The sequence below is a fragment of the Salvelinus alpinus genome, chromosome 26 (assembly GCF_045679555.1).
Source record: "Salvelinus alpinus chromosome 26, SLU_Salpinus.1, whole genome shotgun sequence".
Lineage (NCBI taxonomy): Eukaryota > Metazoa > Chordata > Actinopteri > Salmoniformes > Salmonidae > Salvelinus > Salvelinus alpinus.
Genome location: NC_092111.1, coordinates 24,361,138 through 24,380,413, shown reverse-complemented (window position 1 = coordinate 24,380,413; position 19,276 = coordinate 24,361,138). Strand labels below are relative to the sequence as shown.

General features: G+C 44.3%; 1 protein-coding gene across 1 annotated transcript in view; it reads left to right on the top strand.

Moving 5' to 3' along the window:
* Positions 1-2,992: 2,992 nt before the first annotated feature.
* sdc3 (syndecan 3) overlaps positions 2,993-19,276 on the top strand; it is a 36,821-nt gene continuing 20,537 nt past the window's right edge. Inside the window, exon 1 of the mRNA XM_071368368.1 lies at positions 2,993-3,444. Within this exon, the coding sequence (XP_071224469.1) occupies positions 3,385-3,444 (60 nt within the window). The 5' untranslated portion in view covers positions 2,993-3,384. The remainder of the gene's footprint in view (positions 3,445-19,276) is intronic.

Here is a 19,276-nt window from a genome sequence, read left to right as displayed (position 1 = left end):
GTGTCATTTCGAGTGGTTTTTGTTTGTCTGTGTCTCTGATTTGTGTTGGGTAACACATGGAGCCGTGTTGAGATGGGATTTGATAATCCTCACCACACCTAACAATGGAGTGAGGGAGATGCAAAGTACATCACTTGTCTTTTCTTACTTGAGCTGATATAACTGCTGCGAGGAAGCTTTTTATCCATGACTGATGTGGTTGTCACCTAGCTACATTTAGGATGATTGATTGGTTTCTATTTATTCTTTGATTGGTTTGATCATTTAAGAGTACACATATAGAGCCTTCTCTCTGCAGAGTGATAAAACAGTACTAGCCTTGAAGCCTATAAAATAAGTATAGTTGTATTGTCCTCCAAGAAAGGAAGAGCTTTTTTTATACAGCCACCAAATAAACCAACAATCCCAGAATTTGTATCAACTTTTGTTAGGGTAAGGGAATCAGGAAAGACATATTTGTATAATTATGGTGTTTTGTAATGCCTCCTTTTAAAAATATTATTTCATTGTAAATTGTGTGTAATTCAGCTTGATGCCATTTGTGCAGTTTAAAATATTTAAAAACCATTACATCAGAAGACACTCCTTTAGTCAACAGAGTCATTCTCTTCTCCTTGCCTTCAGCTGCTGAACTGTTCTCGGAAAAACAAAGGACAAGTCAGAAAATGGCAGGAGAGTGGTACTTCTCATGGGAACATGCACTCACATGCCCAATAAAAATAGGCTAATGTCACCTCACCTCAGTATAATGGAAAGGGTCATAGCAGTAGAGTAGCCTAGGCAATAACATAGAAACACATTGAAATTGACTGACCTTCAAGTTCAGTTAAATGTTTCAAAACGTTTTTCCCTGTGCCTCTAGCCTAGGCTACTGAACGCGACCCAGTTTACTTTTACTGTAGAATCAGCGGATATGTTGGTGTGAAGGCCCTCTGACTCCGGTTGGCCTAATGGTACTTTCAAGACAACTGGGAACTCAGGGGGATAAAATAGGTAAAATATGACTTCAGTGATCTTCAGGTTGGAAAGTCTGAGTTTTAGAAAGAGGCAGGAGTTCCCGGCTTGAATTCCGAGTTGGATGACCGTTCAAAGGGATTTTTCCCAGTCGGAGCTAGTTTTTTCCTAGTTCAAAGTTGTCTTGGAACACTCAGAAGTCAGAGATTTCCGAGTTCCCAGTTGTTTTGAACGCAGACACATCCCTGGTAACCTGGAGTTTCACCCATGCACCCTGCAGTGTGGAATGTGCTCTACCTCGGCCCCTGTGTTCTTTCACCGGGAGGTGTGTGTTTGTTTGCAGGGTTGGGTAGTAACGTATTACATGTAATGGGGATTAGGTATATAGTAATCAGATTAGTTACATTCTTAACAGCTGATTATATTTTGGATTACTTTATCTGCTATCAAGAGGAACATTTGATGAAAATTTCTCAGCAATGCCATCATTTAGTGCACCCTCAAGTCTCACAGGCTCTCGATTCTATTGTCTTGCTGATCGCCCATCAAAGGTGGATGGATTCTTATTGTAGGTCACACGATTCTTTAAAGTCATTCAGTGTGCTTTATTAAGAAGTGTAGGCCTAAGTATGATTCAATAACTGGTTTAATCCAAGCAAGAATGCATGATTCAAGATATTTTGATGTGCAACCTAAACCAGTAACTGTCATGAAGTTTGGGTTTGACAATTAGGCTATTGTTTCTATATTTTACTGGCTAAATAGGGCTCCCGAGTATTCAGACTCCCCCACCCCCCCAATAGAATAATTTGCCTACATAATGTTTTGTGCTCTCATATCACATTGTCAAATTTTCTGTCCGCCAGGCCCACTCTGGGCGCACAGGGGGAAGAGAGCGAATGTGCAGCCTGGTCTCAGACTATAAGTAACATAGTAAACGTAAATAAGTGACACTCAAAATAATAGATGTTTACCTTTAGCATACTTACATAAGACAAGTTACTTATGGCAAAAAATATATAACACAAACATCTACCAACCAAAATATAGCGTGTTTGAATCTCATCACAGACAATTTGGAATTTGTAACATCATACAAATGTAAATGTATAACTTATACAAAATGGATGATGCACATCCACAAATGAATACATATCATACGAAACATAACATACTAATTGGGGTACTCCGAATTTACGTTTACTATATTACGTCTACCTCTGAGTCCAGGTTGCAGCGTACACAGTGGGTCTAAATAGTCTACAAAGCAGCAAGCAAGGCAGGAGCTTTATGGAGAACAGACGACTGTGATTGACCAATGGAAAAGAGAAACATGCATATCCAATTTATCAGGTGCAGGACAGAATAACGTCAAGGGAAAAAGGAATGTCGGCAACTCTGGTAGACTACTCCTATGGTGATTTAATCAGACGCACAACAAAGACAGAGAGATCGAAATGTCTTCGGATCAAAACGCTGTCTTTTTTGTGCGTCTGATTACATCACCATGGGAGCATACCAGAGTTGCGGACATGAGTTTTTTCTTTGATTGACCAGTGGGCCAGGTGTGAATGTTTTGAAGCCGTGTCTATTCATTCAACCAGTTTGAATAGGCCACCGTGACAATATTTTGGAACCTTGTGTAGCCTGTATGCCCACACATTTAGAACATGTGAATTATAGGTTCTCTATGTTCTTACACTATTGGAAATAATGTTACTAAATGAAATACAACAATTTTAAACGCTGCAAATTTAAATTCGGCTATGTCTGGTCTAAAAGTAATCGGATTACATTACTCCTTTTGAGTAATTCAAAGGATTACGTTACTAATTACTTTATTTCATGTAAGCCTAACTATAATCATTAAAGGAATTCATTTTTTCAAGTAATCCGCCCAACCATGTGTATGAATGCGTTTGTGTGTGTGTGAGAGAGGCGAGGAACAGCCAGTGGGTGCCTATTCGGAGCTGCAGGGGGCATCCTCGCCTCGCCCGCCAGAGGAGATCCCCCCCCCCCCGCCTAACACACACACACCCCTTCTGCCAGACTCTCCCAGGCCGAGCGGCGTCGCCATAATAAGGAACATCCTGCTTTCGACAGAGAGGGGGAGGATAGAGCTGAGGTCTGGCATCTCCCGGTAGTAGGCTATATCTACCAGGTCTTGAACACTAAAGGGTCCAACAGAGGGGGACAAAATAATAGAAAGAAAAAGGCTTCCATCGTAGGAAGAAGGAATCTCCACTCGTTTTATGCCTGGTACCATTACCGGAGAAGGACACACGCCGGTTTAGTGTTTTACCGATACGGATTAATAAAACGCCAGACGGATGTTCGCGAGGAGGGGCGGTGCACTCTGAAGTTGGAGACTACTGCCTACGGAGAGAAGCGCTTGTTCCCCGGTGAAGGTTCGCGCCCCCCAGCCACAGCATGAAGCTGCCGCCGTGTCTGATGACGATCCTCGCGGCGCTGCTCGCTCACTCCGCGCTGGTAAGGGCACTGGTCTGCCGGGGCTTTTGTATTCTATTGTTCCATTTCTACGGATGTATCATGTCGCAACGTGGTCCGGGATCTAGGGTTCCATAGCATAGGCCATAGGGTATTGATAAACTATATATTTGGTGTGTGTGCGTGCGTGTCTGCCTGTGTGTGTTGCTCGTGGATAATGAGGCAGCAGTACTACTCGGTGATCGGTAGTAAATATTGGACTCGACCCACATTTGGTCGCGAGCCGCCCGTGACTCCCGCGTCTGGCTCGCGGCCCCAGTCTCTGCCCGGGTCTTTGTGTCTCAGAGACAGGGGTTAATTTTTTAGAAAGGCCTCGCGAATTAGACGCCAAAGAGCAGTTAACCGAATAAAGACCCGTAATAACCTCAATTAGAAGGGACCCACTAATTACGCACACACACAGAGAGAACTCGAGAGTTGTGTGCGTAATTAGTGGGTCCGTTCTAATTTAGGTTATTACGGGTCTTTATTCGGTTAACTGCTCTGTGGCGTCTGATTCGCGAGCTCACTTACATCCCCCGGTAATTATGCTCGAGTCCGTAGGCCTACTGCGGCGAGGGGACACGGTGGGGTGTTCGATCTGCTGCCCGGTTGACCTCTTTATGTGCGTGCGTCTATTTCCGAGGCGGAGGTGAGAGCTAACGAGGCCTGTCCGGAAAACGCAGGGGCTTCTCTGGTAACCGGAGGGGGTGTGTGTATGTGGTGGTGAAGAAGGGGTGGGCTGTAGGAAACGCGATGCGGTGCGCAAGGGATGGGAATGATGTCATCGGGAATCGCGAGGCGAACTGATTAGGAATGCGCACGTCTCCCGGAACCAACCAGTGCGTCACGCGCATATGCGCATTCAGCACCCCCTCACCAGCCGGTACCAATTTATCCTCCATACCGGGAGAAGTCGTTCGTTGTGCTCTTAGTATGATAACACAATTCTTCATATAGCCTACAGTCCATCTACAGTCCGTCTACAGTCCATCTTGGATGCAAAAGTGCTATTGGCTTAAAATGGTAAAGCACATAATGCCTAAAATATCCTCCAATTAATTTTTTTATGTAACTTGACAAGTCAGTTAAAAGTCAGTTAAGAACATTCTTATTTACAATGATGGCCTACCCTAACCCGGATTGTACACCGCCATATGGGACTCCCAATCACAGCCGGTTGTGATACAGCCTTGAATCGAACCAGGGTCTGTAGTGATACCTCTAGCACTGAGATGCAGTGCCTAAGACCACTGCGCCACTTGGGAGCATTAAAAGGGGACATTCTGTACTTTTCCTCTTATTCACTATGTGATCTTGGATTCATTTTGCTGGAGTAGAGCTCAAACTACAAGTTTGACTTCGCTGTCCAACAAGTCTTGGACGGCGCTGTATGTGATAACGTGTGAATCGCTTGTATTTCCCCGGCTCTACAGTAACCTATTTAATGGGAGTGTCTAGGTGGCCTGGTGCTCGGAGCTGAATGACCAGGCCGGTACCGCTGGCTGCCATAGCCTTTGGCAGGCCGCACACATACGAATAACTGTGTCAGTCGGTGCTGTTGGCGGCCTACCTCCCTCTAATCTGACCCTGATGATACACACACACACACGGGGGCAGGTGTGTTTCTCATGCTGGCACAGGTCACATCACACATACATCAGTGATCTCAGCTATGCGCAGGAAAGGGCTCTCAACAGTGATTTCACAGTCTACACAAATGGAGGTATGGAGCTCCGTTTGCGTCACGTTCCAAAACTTCAGCCACACAAAAATACGTAGATCCTTAGGATCTGTTGCATAGACTGTGTAGAGTCCTCAACCCAAGAAAGCCCTGCCCTGGGGACAGTCTCACACACACACACACACACACACACACACACACACACACACACACACACACACACACACACACACACACACACACACACACACACACACACACACACACACACACACACACACACACACACACATCAAAGGCGCACAACACAGATTGGCTTACTTGCCCAGATCTTTTGCTGCCTCCAGTGAATGACTGGCCATGTGTGTGTCCTGGTTCAATCCTTAGTGGATGGTCTGCATTGGTATTTATTTCCTGTGATATGAGGCAATGATGTAATTTCCTGCCATGTAAATTTAGATGAAGCGTGATTTTCCCACAGACATCTGCTGCATCCCACAACGACCTTGTGTGTGTGTCTGCCTGTCTTTTCCTGCCAGGGTTTGTGTGCTAGCTTTTTTTGTGGTGTGTATGAAATGAGAGAGAGCTTTTATGTAGTGTGTGTGTGTGTGTGTGTGTGTGTGTGTGTGTGTGTGTGTGTGTGTGTGTGTGTGTGTGTGTGTGTGTGTGTGTGTGTGTGTGAGAAGTGGGGTGTTTTTGAGGATCATGTTTGGTTTGTGCAATGAATCAGTTTCTTGTGCCTGAAATGGTAGACCAAGCCCCCAATAGAGAGCAAAGGACGGAGGGAGGGAGAAAATAGTGTGAGAGAGAGGGGGATAGAGAGAGAATGTGGAATGTGAGAGGAAATTTGACACAGGATGTGGGTCCTTCTCACTCCTTTAGAGGACAGACTCTACCACACACATCGATCTGTATAGAGGCACACATACACAGATGGGTATGGAAACAGATAACAGCATGAACTCACATACAGTATATAGGTCATAGTGTGTAATAATACCTATACTACACTATGTAGCCTAGGATCCATTTTTCAGGGTTGGGGCCAGTTCCACTGCAGTAGTAGGAAATGAAACAGCTCTCAGCTCATATCCAGAGCTCTGTTATTCCCTACAGTAGGTCTGTACGTGTGTAGGCTTACAGTAGGTCTGTACGTGTGTAGGCTTACAGCAGGTCTGTACGTGTGTAGGCTTACAGTAGGTCTGTACGTGTGTAGGCTTACAGTAGGTCTGTACGTGTGTAGGCTTACAGTAGGTCTGTACGTGTGTAGGCTTACAGTAGGTCTGTACGTGTGTAGGCTTACAGTAGGTCTGTACGTGTGTAGGCTTACAGTAGGTCTGTACGTGTGTAGGCTTACAGTAGGTCTGTACGTGTGTAGGCTTACAGTAGGTCTGTACGTGTGTAGGCTTACAGTAGGTCTGTGTTGGCCTAAAGCTAAAATCACAGACGCTGAGATGCGATAGTCCGCCACCCCGTTGTGACATAGCTACGCGGCTCTGAGGACACCATCTGCGAGGGGCGCAGCCCCAACACGCACCTCCCCACAATTCCCAACCAACGCGTCTCTGGTACGCGTCCTCTATTAATTTGAATGTGTTGACTGCTGGAGAAATTCCTTGAGCTGAGCTGAGAATTCAAAGTATGAATGCCAACAGTCCAATATTCTAGAACACTGCTGTGCATACGCGTACATGTTTGGTACTCTGATAGACCCTTTAGTCTATTGAGCCTGCCATGATAACAAGCAGTGTAGTGATGATGTCTCAACCCTACTCCCTACCCCTCGGCTCCCCTTACCTCTATTGTACTAGTGTTCAGTGATGGGACACAGCCGTGAATAGGTGGAACCAGTGTTTCCCCTCGCTCTCCTGAGGGACAACCATACAGACAAGCCACATCTTTGTTCCAGCCCTGCACTAACCTGACACGCCTGAATCAAATAACCAAAGGTTTTGTTGAGTCAGGTGTGCTAGTGCAGGGCTAAAACAAAAAGGTGGACTGTCTGGTGGTCCCCCAGGTCCAGAAGAAACACCTTTCATAATATGTCTCTACCCTCCAACATGCTTAATGGAGGTATGACATCATCATGGTACCCACACCTAGCCTGTCATTTTCAGCTCTCTAAATACTGACAGGGAAGGGGTTAGAGGAAGGGGATAGGGTGTGGGGATAGAAGGAGTTTTTTCCCCAGGCTTAGTGTTTTCACCTGAAATAGTGACTTATTGCACACGAGGCAAAATTGCTCCATGTAGGGGCTGCAGTGTAATGTGTGTCTGGTGTCAGATAGGGAGATTCCCATCTCTATCCATCTGCCACTATCTACACACTATCTACTGTATAAGGTGTGCATGTGTTCGTGTGTTGGTAGTGTTAGTGCTTACAGACGGGCCTATGTAGCTTGGGTACAGTCAACTACAGTCTTTACTCTTTAGCTCTCTCTCTCTCTCTCACACACACACACACACACACACACACACACACACACACACACACACACACACACACACACACACACACACACACACACACACACACACACACACACACACACACACACACACACACACACACACAGAACAAACCCTCAGTAATTGGGCAGTACTGCAGACATCCTCACACACTCATATTCTCAAGAGAAGGAAGAGGGGGATGCACAGGAAGGAAAGAAAAAGGAGGGAGGGAGACATGAATAGAAGGAGAGAATCGACAATGAAGATGAATGGATGGAACGCAAAGTGAGATGTAGAGAGCTGTGAAGAGACCAATAGAGGGAGGGATGGTGGGAGAGAGGGATGGAGAGCGAGGGGGAGGGAGGCCAGTGTAGCTCATTTCCCAGGAGACACTGCTCTACCTGCTCTCCATGGCCATCGCTATGACAACCACACTACTGCTGCTGTCACAGCTTTATCTCTCTTTATCTCTCTCTCCCGCAACCTCCCTCTCTATCCATATCCCTCTCTTTATCTCTCTCTCCTTCAACCTCCCTCTCTATCCATATCCCTCTCTTTATCTCTCTCCCTCAACCTCCCTCTCTATCCATATCCCTATCTTTATCTCTCTCTCCTTCAACCTCCCTCTCTATCCATATCCCTCTCTTTATCTCTCTCTCCCTCAACCTCCCTCTCTATCCATATCCCTCTCTTTATCTCTCTCTCCCGCAACCTCCCTCTCTATCCATATCCCTCTCTTTATCTCTCTCTCCCGCAACCTCCCTCTCTATCCATATCCCTCTCTTTATCTCTCTCCCTCAACCTCCCTCTCTATCCATATCCCTCTCTTTATCTCTCTCTCCCTCAACCTCCCTCTCTATCCATATCCCTCTCTTTTTATCTCTCTCCCACAACCTCCCTCTCTATCCATATCCCTCTCTTTTTATCTCTCTCCCGCAACCTCCCTCTCTATCCATATCCCTCTCTTTATCTCTCTCTCCCTCAACCTCCCTCTCTATCCATATCCCTCTCTCTTTATCTCTCTCTCCCTCAACCTCCCTCTCTATCCATATCCCTCTCTCTTTATCTCTCTCTCCCTCAACCTCCCTCTCTATCCATATCCCTCTCTTTATCTCTCTCTCCTTCAACCTCCCTCTCTATCCATATCCCTCTCTTTGTCTCTCTCTCCTTCAACCTCCCTCTTTATCCATATCCCTCTCTTTATCTCTCTCTCCTTCAACCTCCCTCTTTATCCATATCCCTCTCTTTATTTCTCTCTCTCCCTCAACCTCCCTGTGTTTAGTGTGCACGTGCATTTATGCACACTGAGAGAAACTGTGTGTGTGCATTCTATAACAGGACTGTAAATGAGAGAGCAGCAGCAGCAGCGTACTGTCTCCAAAACCACAAAGCATTCTGGGATCTCTGTTTTGGGGCTTCACTATAAATATAAACCAGAAACAGGGCACTCCCTCACATAAACATATAGGTTTTTTAGTGGGTGTGTGTGTGTGATTCTGTGTGTGTGTGTGTGTGTGTGATGCATCTTTCACCTCTATTCCTTCTCAGTTGTCTGCTTCTCTTCCTTGCATGTGTGTTTGGTGACGTGCATGTATCCTTCCTCTCCTCTCTTTCCCTCTCTCTCCCTCCATCTCTCTCTCTATCTGTCTCACGTGTTTCCGTAGCGATCATGGTAATTAGGTTACCAAGGAGACCAGATGGGTGTGGTCAGAAATCTGATCCGCCCTGTAGGGAACTCTGAAATTCAGCTTCCCAGCAGGAGAGGCAGGAGCGATAAAGGTAGACTAACATTTGAGATACCGTTTATGCAGGGCTTCTCAAACTTTTTCAGACCGGGGACCCCTTTTGTGCTGGCAAATACATCAGGGACCCCCTCATAATTCAAGTGAGATAAAAATAGCATACAAGGAGTTTTACTATGACTTCGGCAGTGCATGGCCGGATGAACCAAGTCTCGGGCCCTGGAAAGGAACATTTTAAAGGTCCTCCTCTTGGCATCAGAGAGAAAATGTTGCAGTTTTCTAGCTAATTTCCTGCAATTCTACTCTGTTTTGGTAAAAATCTGAGGGATGGGCCTGGAAAAATGTAACCACTCTCAAATTCATAAACAGAGCTATAGATGCAAGGAATGACCATCCATGACATCAAAATTGTAGTTTTAACCATGTTTTGAGGCTATATAGTGTTTGTTTACATTTACATTTTTTACAAACATTAGAGTAAAACAAGCTGAAATTTTGGGTTCTGATGAGGTACGACAATTGAACTAAGCTCATGAGGCATTTCTAAGTTATTTTCTTCAAGAATCAATGGGTATACTGTGGTATTCCATACCAAAGATCGATGTAGCAACTAAGGATTCATGCTTTAAATTCCAGTGCGTTTAGGAAAAAAACAAAAAAATTGGAGGGGAATATTAGAAGTGTTAAAGAGCCACTGAACAAGTCGATTGGCACGTGTGTTTTTCTCTTACTCATTATAAAAACACATTTTCAGTCTTGGAGGTGTTTCCTGACCGATTCCACGTTTGGTTAATGTTTGTCCCCCCATGAGACACTGGAAGCCTATTTCACGTTTTCAAAACCCCCAGAATGAATCTAAGATAACTCAAGAAATATGTCATTCATTTTGACGTTTTTGCCAAGGATGTTTTAGTTGGGCAATTTTACATCTAACTAGGGTGTTTGGGGCAATATTTCTCAAGTTAAATGTGCGACGTGTTGTCTTATGTAAACAGTCGGAGCTGCTGGGCAGGTCTGTCTCACTCATCCTATTGGCTAGAGTGCAATCATCACAGATGTTCCTCCAATGTTAGTGGGCAATCAAACCCAAACTCTGTTTTAGAAGAGACTGACTTTATGATAGAAATCATCCTATTTACACTTTGTAGTCAATTTTGACACTAGAATAACTGTTTCTGACCCATATCAATTCCACAGGCCGTCTTCAAAGGGATTTGTTGCTTTTTAAAGACAGTCGCTCATTAAGTTGAAGAATGGATAATTGGTGGAGCAGATACCAAATATCCCAATCAACCTCCATGTTGCCCAGGGTTAAGAACATAAATGATCTATTAATAATATTACATCGTATTGTATTTTATCTTCTAAACGTATTCCACAGGTCCCTTGGCCAAAATGTGTTTAATCTGTTAGAAATATTCATTAAAAAATGAAATGTAAAAAAACATTTTTTTTGAGAACCCCTGGTTTAATGGATAACAGAGATGGCATGTTTGACATGTTTTGGTTGTTTTAGTTCGTGGCTCTTGGGGACAACTAGCATTCTTCTAACCTCAGTAACCAATAACATGGATGGATGTGGATGGATCCATGTGTGTGCGTTAAGCTTGGGCGGTATACCGTGTGTATGTATGTACACACTACCGTTCAGAAGTTTGGGGACTTAGAAATGTTCTTGTTTTTGAAAGAAAAGCAAAAAAAAGTTGTGCATTAAAATAACATCAAATTGATCAGAAATACAGTGTAGACATTGTTAATGTTGTAAATGACTATTGTAGCTGGAAACGGCTGATTTTTAATGGAATATCTACATAGGCATACAGAGGCCCCGTAACGATCGTTGTTGGAAGGATGGGCGGACCAAGATGCAGCATGGGGTAGGTTAATCATTATTTATTTACGATAACCGGCACAAAACAAGAAAGAGTAACAAATGAAACGTACAGCTTTGTAGGGCTAAAAAAGCAACAATACAAAAACAAGATCCCACACACAACAGGTGGAAAAAGGCTGCCTAAATATGATCCCCAATCAGAGACAACGATAGACAGCTGCCTCTCATTGGGAACCATACCAGGCCAACATAAAAATACAAAAACTAGAGTACCCACCCTAGTCACACCCTGACCTAACCAAAATAGAGAATAAAAAGGATCTCTCAGGTCAGGGCGTGACAGGCCCTGTGTTCCAATGGCACGTTGTGTTAGCTAATCCAAGTTTATAATTTTAAAAGGCTAATTGATCATTAGAAAACCCTTTTGCAATTATGTTAGCACAGCTGAAAACTGTTGTTCTGATTAAAGAAGCAATAAAACTGGCCTTCCTTGGAATAGTTGAGTATCTGGAGCATCAGCATTTGTACATTTGTAGGTTCGATTACAGGCTCAAAATGTCCAGAACATTTTTATTTCTTTTGAAACTCGTCAGTATATTCTTGTTCTGAGAAATGGCTATTCCATGCGAGAAATTGCCAAGAAATTGAAGATCTCGTACAAAGCTGTGTACTACTCCATTCACAGAACAGCGCAAACTGTCTCTAACCAGAATAGAAAGAGGAGTGGGAGGCCCCGGTGCACAACTGAGCAAGAGGACAAGTAAATAAGAGTGTCTAGTTTGAGAAACAGACGCCTCACAAGTCCTCAACTGGCAGCGTCATTAAATAGTACCCGCAAAACACCAGTCTCAACATCAACAGTTGCTGGCCCACTGTCAATACCGTTTGAAGTTGTTTTAATACATTTTAATATTTGTAGCTACTTTTTAAGTAAACACCTGCAGTCAACTTGTGCAATACGTTAGGAGATAAAGAAGATTGCGTTCTTCATTTCACCTGTCACATAATTCTTCATTTATGAAGCTTACCAGTAGTCCCGAGTCACGTGGTGTTTGTTTACAAGCACACAATGACGAAAACCCGGAGCCTTGTGATTCACTCACTGTTGTGCAGGACGCGCCAGGTGATCTAGTTACAGTATGGAATTCACAACTAAATGTTTGCCAGCTAGATATCTTATAACTATTAAAGCTGCAATATATAACTTTTTGGGCGACCTGACCAAATTCACAACGAAATGTGAGTTATAGATCTGTCATTCTTATTGAAAGCAAGTCTAAGAAACGGTAGATCTGTTGCGCTATTTCTATGCTTCCCGTTCTTAAGTTTCGTTTTTTGCATCTTTTACTTTCTGTACATATCTACCAGTTGAAAATACAATATTTTTGGTTATTGAAAATATATTTCACACCGGTATAGATGGTACAATGATTCTCTACAGTATACATTGCTTGTTTTGTCACATAAACGGAAATTAGGATTTCTGCATATTGCACCTTTTAAGTTAACTGTCTAAAATGTGCTAAACGCTCTGCAGTCGTGCTTTTGGTTTGCTAGTTTAGTAGCTAGTTAGCCATCTAGCTAAGTGGTTAGCTTCTTCCAAAATCAAGCTTCACTTGACAATAGCAGAGAATCCCCTTCTGGTTCGAGAGCCTTGCTGTGTAATATCTGTTCTATGCGTGCAGCAAACTGTGAGTAGCATTTTTGACTTACTTGTATAACTTTATGAGCTGGGATGTCTGTCCTGAAAATAGTTTGTCAGAGACTATAACATTTTTGTAATGCGCTCGTTAATATTTAGTTAGCATTCTCTATGGGATTTTCGATTAGAGGCTCAGTGGGGTTTGAAAATAGCACCCCTTGTGTTCAGTGCTGGTATTACTGGATATCCCAGTATGGCACAATGTCGGTATGAAGGTATGGCAATCTGGATACCGCCCAAGCCGCGTGTATGTGTGGCATCCGACCGCAAGGCGCTACAGAGGGTAGTGCTTACGGCCCAGTACATCACGGACCAAAGAGTTTGGTCTGCTTTGTGTTTTCATTTTTTGCCATATTGCCCTATGTACATATCTACCTCATTACCTCGTACCCCTGCACATCAACTCGTACTAGTACTCGTGTATTTAGTCCTCGTTTTATTATTTTTCCATCATTTCTCTTATTTTCTCTCTGCATTGTTGGGAAGGGCCCTTAAGTAAGCATTTCACTGTTAGTCTTGATTTGTGCATGTGTGTGTTGATATGTTGTGGGGTTATGTTGCTGGACACAGGAAGTGTGTATTTGTAGATCTGGCCTTTGAGCTTTGTCTGAGAGGGGGGGGCTTCCCGTGTGTGTTTTTGAATAATTTAGCCGATGTCGCGACAGAGGAGTGAACGAGGTCAGAGCTCCTGCTACAACCGTCTCTTCCCATACCTCACTCCCCCTCTCCCATCCCTCACTCCCCCTCTCCCATCCCTCACTCCCCCTCTCCCTCCCCATCCCTCCATTTTTACATCTCTACTCGCTATCTCAGAGATTCCCTATTTACATCTTGCTCTCAATCTATCTCTCTCTTAGTACATCTCTCTCCCCTATTTTCCCTCTCCCTCCTTCCTTACATCTCCCATCCCTCCTTCTTCCTCCATTACTAGAGAAGGATCAGATTTCGACCACAGATGCTCATGTAGAGTTTAACCACAGATGACCGTGTGTAGATGCAAGTATTGCCCATTGTGTCGTCGATGTTACTATATGTAATGTACTGTTCTATAGTGTGTTATAGAGAGTATGTTGTGGGTCACCAGAACATTAAACAGGCCTGATCAGGTGGAACCACTGTGTTATCCTCATGAACAACCATCAGACATTCAGCCTCCATCTGTGTCCCCACAGAAGCAGATTACCCTTAAACAAACAAGAAAGGGGTCTTTTTTATATAGATTTTTCAAAATCCAAGTGCACCATATTACAATGTAATGTTGTATCTGTATACCTTGTTACGTTCTGCGACTCTAACAGAGAACTAAGTGTAATGCTGTAAGGAAATTCTTAGTTGATTGGTTAATGTCTTAATCTGAACTATTACTATACTGCCTGAATGAAAAAGATAATCTTTGATTATGGACTCAATGTCTGGCGTTATAGGGAATAGATTTTGTGCTTCAAAGCAAAGTATAAACGTAGCCTTAGACACTAGTGTGTGTGTGTGCTAGAACCCCTTGGGTTGACCTTTAAACCCCAGCTCTTTAGATGGTTCTTTCCAAGGCGTTTGCAGCCTGAATGAGCTACTGAAGTTAATGATCGGTGTGTGTGTGTGTGTGTGTCTGCATGAGGAGACAGAAATGGATGATACACACACCAGTGGAGGCTGCTGAGGGGAGGACGGCTCATAATAATGTCTGGAACGGAGCGAATGAAATGGCATCAAACACATGGAAACCATGGAAACCATGTGGAAACCATGTGTTTGATGTGTTTGATACCATTCCACTGATTCCACTCCAGTCATTACCACGAGCCCGTCCTCCCCAATTAAGGTGCCACCAACCTCCTGTGACACACACACTGCAAGCATGCATGAATCCCCGAGCTGACAAGGTACAAATCTGTTGTTCTGCCCCTGAACAAGGCATTTAACCCACTGTTCCTAGGTTGTCATTGAAAATAAGAATTTGTTCTTAACTGACTTAACTAGTTAAGTAAAGGTGTAAAAAAAATACAGGCTGTCTATAGTTTCAGGCTTCTCATACACGCACAGACATGAATGATACACACCCTCACCCTCTCTAGCTCACCCTTTCGCTCTCTCTGTCTCACCCTCTCTCTCTCTCTTTCTCTCTGTCTCACCCTCGCTCTCTCTCTGTCTCACCAGCAGCAGGTAATTCATTCTTAATCTTTCATCCCAACAGTTCTGGATTACCCCTAATCTCAACCAGCAGGGAGCCAGGCCACAGAGACGTGTGTGTGTGATTGATATTGTCTTGTCCCTACTGAATGGAGTTGTCATGTGATATGATGATATACTGAGTCCAGACAGACTGACTCACATTCGCCAGACGCACTACATTAAGGAGGGGGGGGGGGGAATATAGACTCAGAGAGAGAAGTTAGTAGCAGCCAAGTTATGGGAGAGGTAGAGGGAGGGAGAGGTAGAGGGAGGGATGGGTAGAGGGAGGGAGAGGTAGAGGGAGAGATGGGTAGAGGGAGAGATGGGTAGAGGGAGAAGGAGAGGTAGAGGGGGGGAGAGGTAGAGGGAGAAGGAGAGGGAGAGGGAGAGATGGGTAGAGGGAGATGGGTAGAGGGAGAAGGAGAGGTAGAGGGAGAGATGGGTAGAGGGAGAAGGAGAGGTAGAGGGAGGAGAGGTAGAGGGAGAGGGAGAGATGGGTAGAGGGAGAAGGAGATGGGTAGAGGGAGAAGGAGAGGGAGAGGGAGAGATGAGTAGAGGGAGAAGGAGAGGTAGAGGGAGAGATGGGTAGAGGGAGAAGGAGAGGTAGAGGGAGAGATGGGTAGAGGGAGAAGGAGAGGTAGAGGGAGAGATGGGTAGAGGGAGAGGGAGAGGTAGAGGGAGAGATGGGTAGAGGGAGAAGGAGAGGTAGAGGGAGGGAGAGGTACAGTAGGAAGGGTCAGCAGTAGAAAGATAGAGTGGTGGTTAACGGATGTTTATAAAGAGCTTAGTAGAGCTGAGAGGGATTGAATGGACAGAACAACCTGGAAAGGATTAGAGAGGGGGGGAGAGGGAAAAAGATAAGGGTGCCATAAATGGTGTGGTATTTTATTGTTCAGTATTATCTGTTGAGGTGCAGCTAATATTGAAAGTCTCATGAAGACAGACTGTTCATTCATAAATAGTACTTACAATGGCATGGGCTCAGACATGGGTAGCATTCATTAGGCACTAAACAGGAAAAACATTTAAAAAAGAAAATGAGCGTCTTTTATTAGACAAGTTGAGATAGTACCTCTTCCGTTTCAAAACATTTTCTCATGTATTGTGCCAAATGAACACAACCCTGGTAAGAGACTACTAAGAGAAGCATTGCTAACATAAGAGCACCATTTTAAATCAGTCATAACCTGTTATAATGGTTTTAACTTAGTACACTATGGGAATTCAAAGTTAATTGACCAATAGGGATCCGTGTGAGGCACACTGGTGACTGATTGGGTGGAAATGTCTCTGAACCACCAATCAACAGGAGCAGTTAGTCTAGGCGTGTGTGTGTGTGTGTGTGTGTGTGTGTGTGTGTGTGTGTGTGTGTGTGTGTGTGTGTGTGTGTGTGTGTGTGTGTGTGTGTGTGTGTGTGTGTGTGTGTGTGTGTGTGTGTGTGTGTGTGTGTGTCGGAGTGTTGGATGTGTGAGGTAGGTCACATGTATCATTTATATTACACACACACACACACACACAGACACACACACAGACACAGACGTGGAGCCTCTCTCTATTACAGATTGAATTACAGAGAACTGATTATATTTTCCTTCCCTGCATCAGAGATGAAACACTTTTACCCCTTTTACCCTCTACCTCTCTCTCTCTCTCTCTACCTCTCTCTACCTCTACCCCTCTCTCTCTCTCTACCTCTCTCTCTCTCTCTCTCTACCTCTCTCTCTCAATTCAATTCAATTCAATTGACTCTCTCTCTCTCTCTCTCTCTCTCTCTCTCTCTACCTCTACCTCTACCTCTACCTCTACCTCTACCTCTACCTCTACCTCTACCTCTACCTCTACCTCTACCTCTACCTCTACCTCTACCTCTCTCTCTACCTCTACCTCTACCTCTCTCTCTACCTCTACCTCTACCTCTCTCTCTACCTCTCTCTCTCTCTCTCTCTCTCTCTCTCTACCTCTCTCTCTCTCTCTTCTCTCGCTTTTTCTCTACCCCTTCTCTCTCTCTCTCTTCTCGCCTTTTCTCTACCCCTTCTCTCTCTCTCTTCTCTCGCTTTTTCTCTACCCCTTCTCTCTCTCTTTCCTTACCCTATTTTCTTTTTCTCCCTGTTGTCCTCCCTTCCTCCTTTTCTATCCCTTTTCTGAATAATTTCTGTAATGAATAGATCACATGAGTCTTATAATATGTATCTCTTGTGATTCTGATTAATCTGTCAGACAAATGGGATTCCCATCAACGTGTGTGTGTGTTGCCGTCTGGCCAGCCAATCTATTCAAAAGTTTAAAGGTCAACATTGATTTCTTTGCTATAAGTTCTTCACCCTCCCTCCCCACAAACTCTCTCACACACATACACACACATTATTTTGCTCGCTCACACACACACAAAGGAAGCTTGGTCCATGAGGTTCTCTTTCACACACAAGCACATTTTTGAAGCCGTTTGAAAAGTTTCTTAGGAACACCAGAACAGTGAAGACCACAGGAGCCACGCCCTCCTACTGGCCTGGTGAAACAAGCCATTCAGCTAGGCTATAATCTCACACACACACACACACACACACACACACACACACACACACACACACACACACACACACACACACACACACACACACACACACTGTGTCTGAGGGCATTGTTGGCAGACAGAATAGTAAGACATCACACACAAACACACGGTCTGATGCATCTTTCATAAAGTCATATATAATGGAATACTATTCCGTCTATGTCTCTCTGTCTCTGTCACTCTCGCTCTCGCTCTCTTTGTCTCTGTCTCTCTGTCTCTGTCACTCTCTCTCTCTCTCTCTCTCTCTCTCTCTCGCTCTGTCTCTCTCTCTGTGTGACGTGGTCTATAATCCTGTTGGATTGGTGGATTAGTGTAACAGCTGGCTCCTACATACAGATATACATCTGACTGCTGCAGCTCTTGTATTTTCTCTCACCATTCTCCTCTTCCTCTCACCACCCTCCTCCTCCTCTCACCACCCTCCTCCTCCTCTCACCACCCTCCTCTTCCTCTCACCATCCTCTTCCTCTCACCATCCTCCTCCTCCTCTCTCCATCCTCCCCCTCTCTCCATCTCCCTACTTTTTCTATGTCCACCCCTCTCCTCTTTAGACATATATGTTATTGTACACATAAGCAGATATGTTATTATTTTGGGACTCTTTAAGACTGGCGCTATCAACGTCAAGGTTGTGGGTTCTACTTCCCACAGGGATCACATGTACATACAAAAAATGTATGCACCCACTCTGCTGTGTGTCGCTTTGGATAAAAGCCTCTGCTAAGTGGCGTATAAAAACAATGGTTCTCCAGCTGTGTTTTTCTATCAAACCGTTATGTCTGTCAGAGTTTCATAACTCAATTAGCAGGCTTTGATAGTTTTTTTCTCGGATATTCGTGAGCACACCATTTTTTCTTGAGGCAAGTCGAAGTTCGGTAGCCAAAGTCTATGCTCCTTCGTCTTTGATTTGTCAACAGTACTACTCCTAGTAGGAGTGTGAACAGGAAGTGTTTGTTTTTATGCACATTTTTTCACTTGAGAAATACGGCACCAAACATCTTAGTTAGATGTAAAACTGCATGACTAAGACCTCGGCAAAAACGTCAAAATTAATGACACATTTCTTGATTCATCTTAGATAAATTCAGACTATTTTGAGGAAGTGTTTCTGGCTATGTTGTTGCTACAGTGGCTCAAAAGGGACAAACAACAGTAATATTGGTGCTTTTTTTCTCGTTTTTCAAGTGAAGGTCTTCAGGGAGTATGCGATCACAGACGTCCGCCTAGCCGAGTTCTGTTAGGACAAACCCAACCGATGTATGCAGAGTTAAGCTACCATCGCTGTTACAGGATTCTCTCTGTCCCCTAACTCTACCTTGACAGGATTAAGATACTGGTCCCGCTGAAACTTGGTTTCGCTGCCAAGTGTATGTGTGTGCGTGCGAAGGGTTTCTGTGTTAATCTCTGCTGAAGGTGGCAGGTGTCTAAACGAGGTCATCACCTGGTAACCCAATCGCTCTGTCACACTCCTCACACACACAATACCTCCACCTCTGTCTTCCTCTCTCTCTTTCTCTCTTTTTACATTGTAGTCATTTAGCAGACGCTCTTCTCCAGAGTGACTTACAGGAGCAATTAGGGTTATGTGCCTTGGGCACATTAATAGATTTTCCACTTAGCCGGCTCAGGGATTCGAACCTTCGGCCTTTCGGTTACTGGCCCAACGAACTAAATCGCTAGGCTAC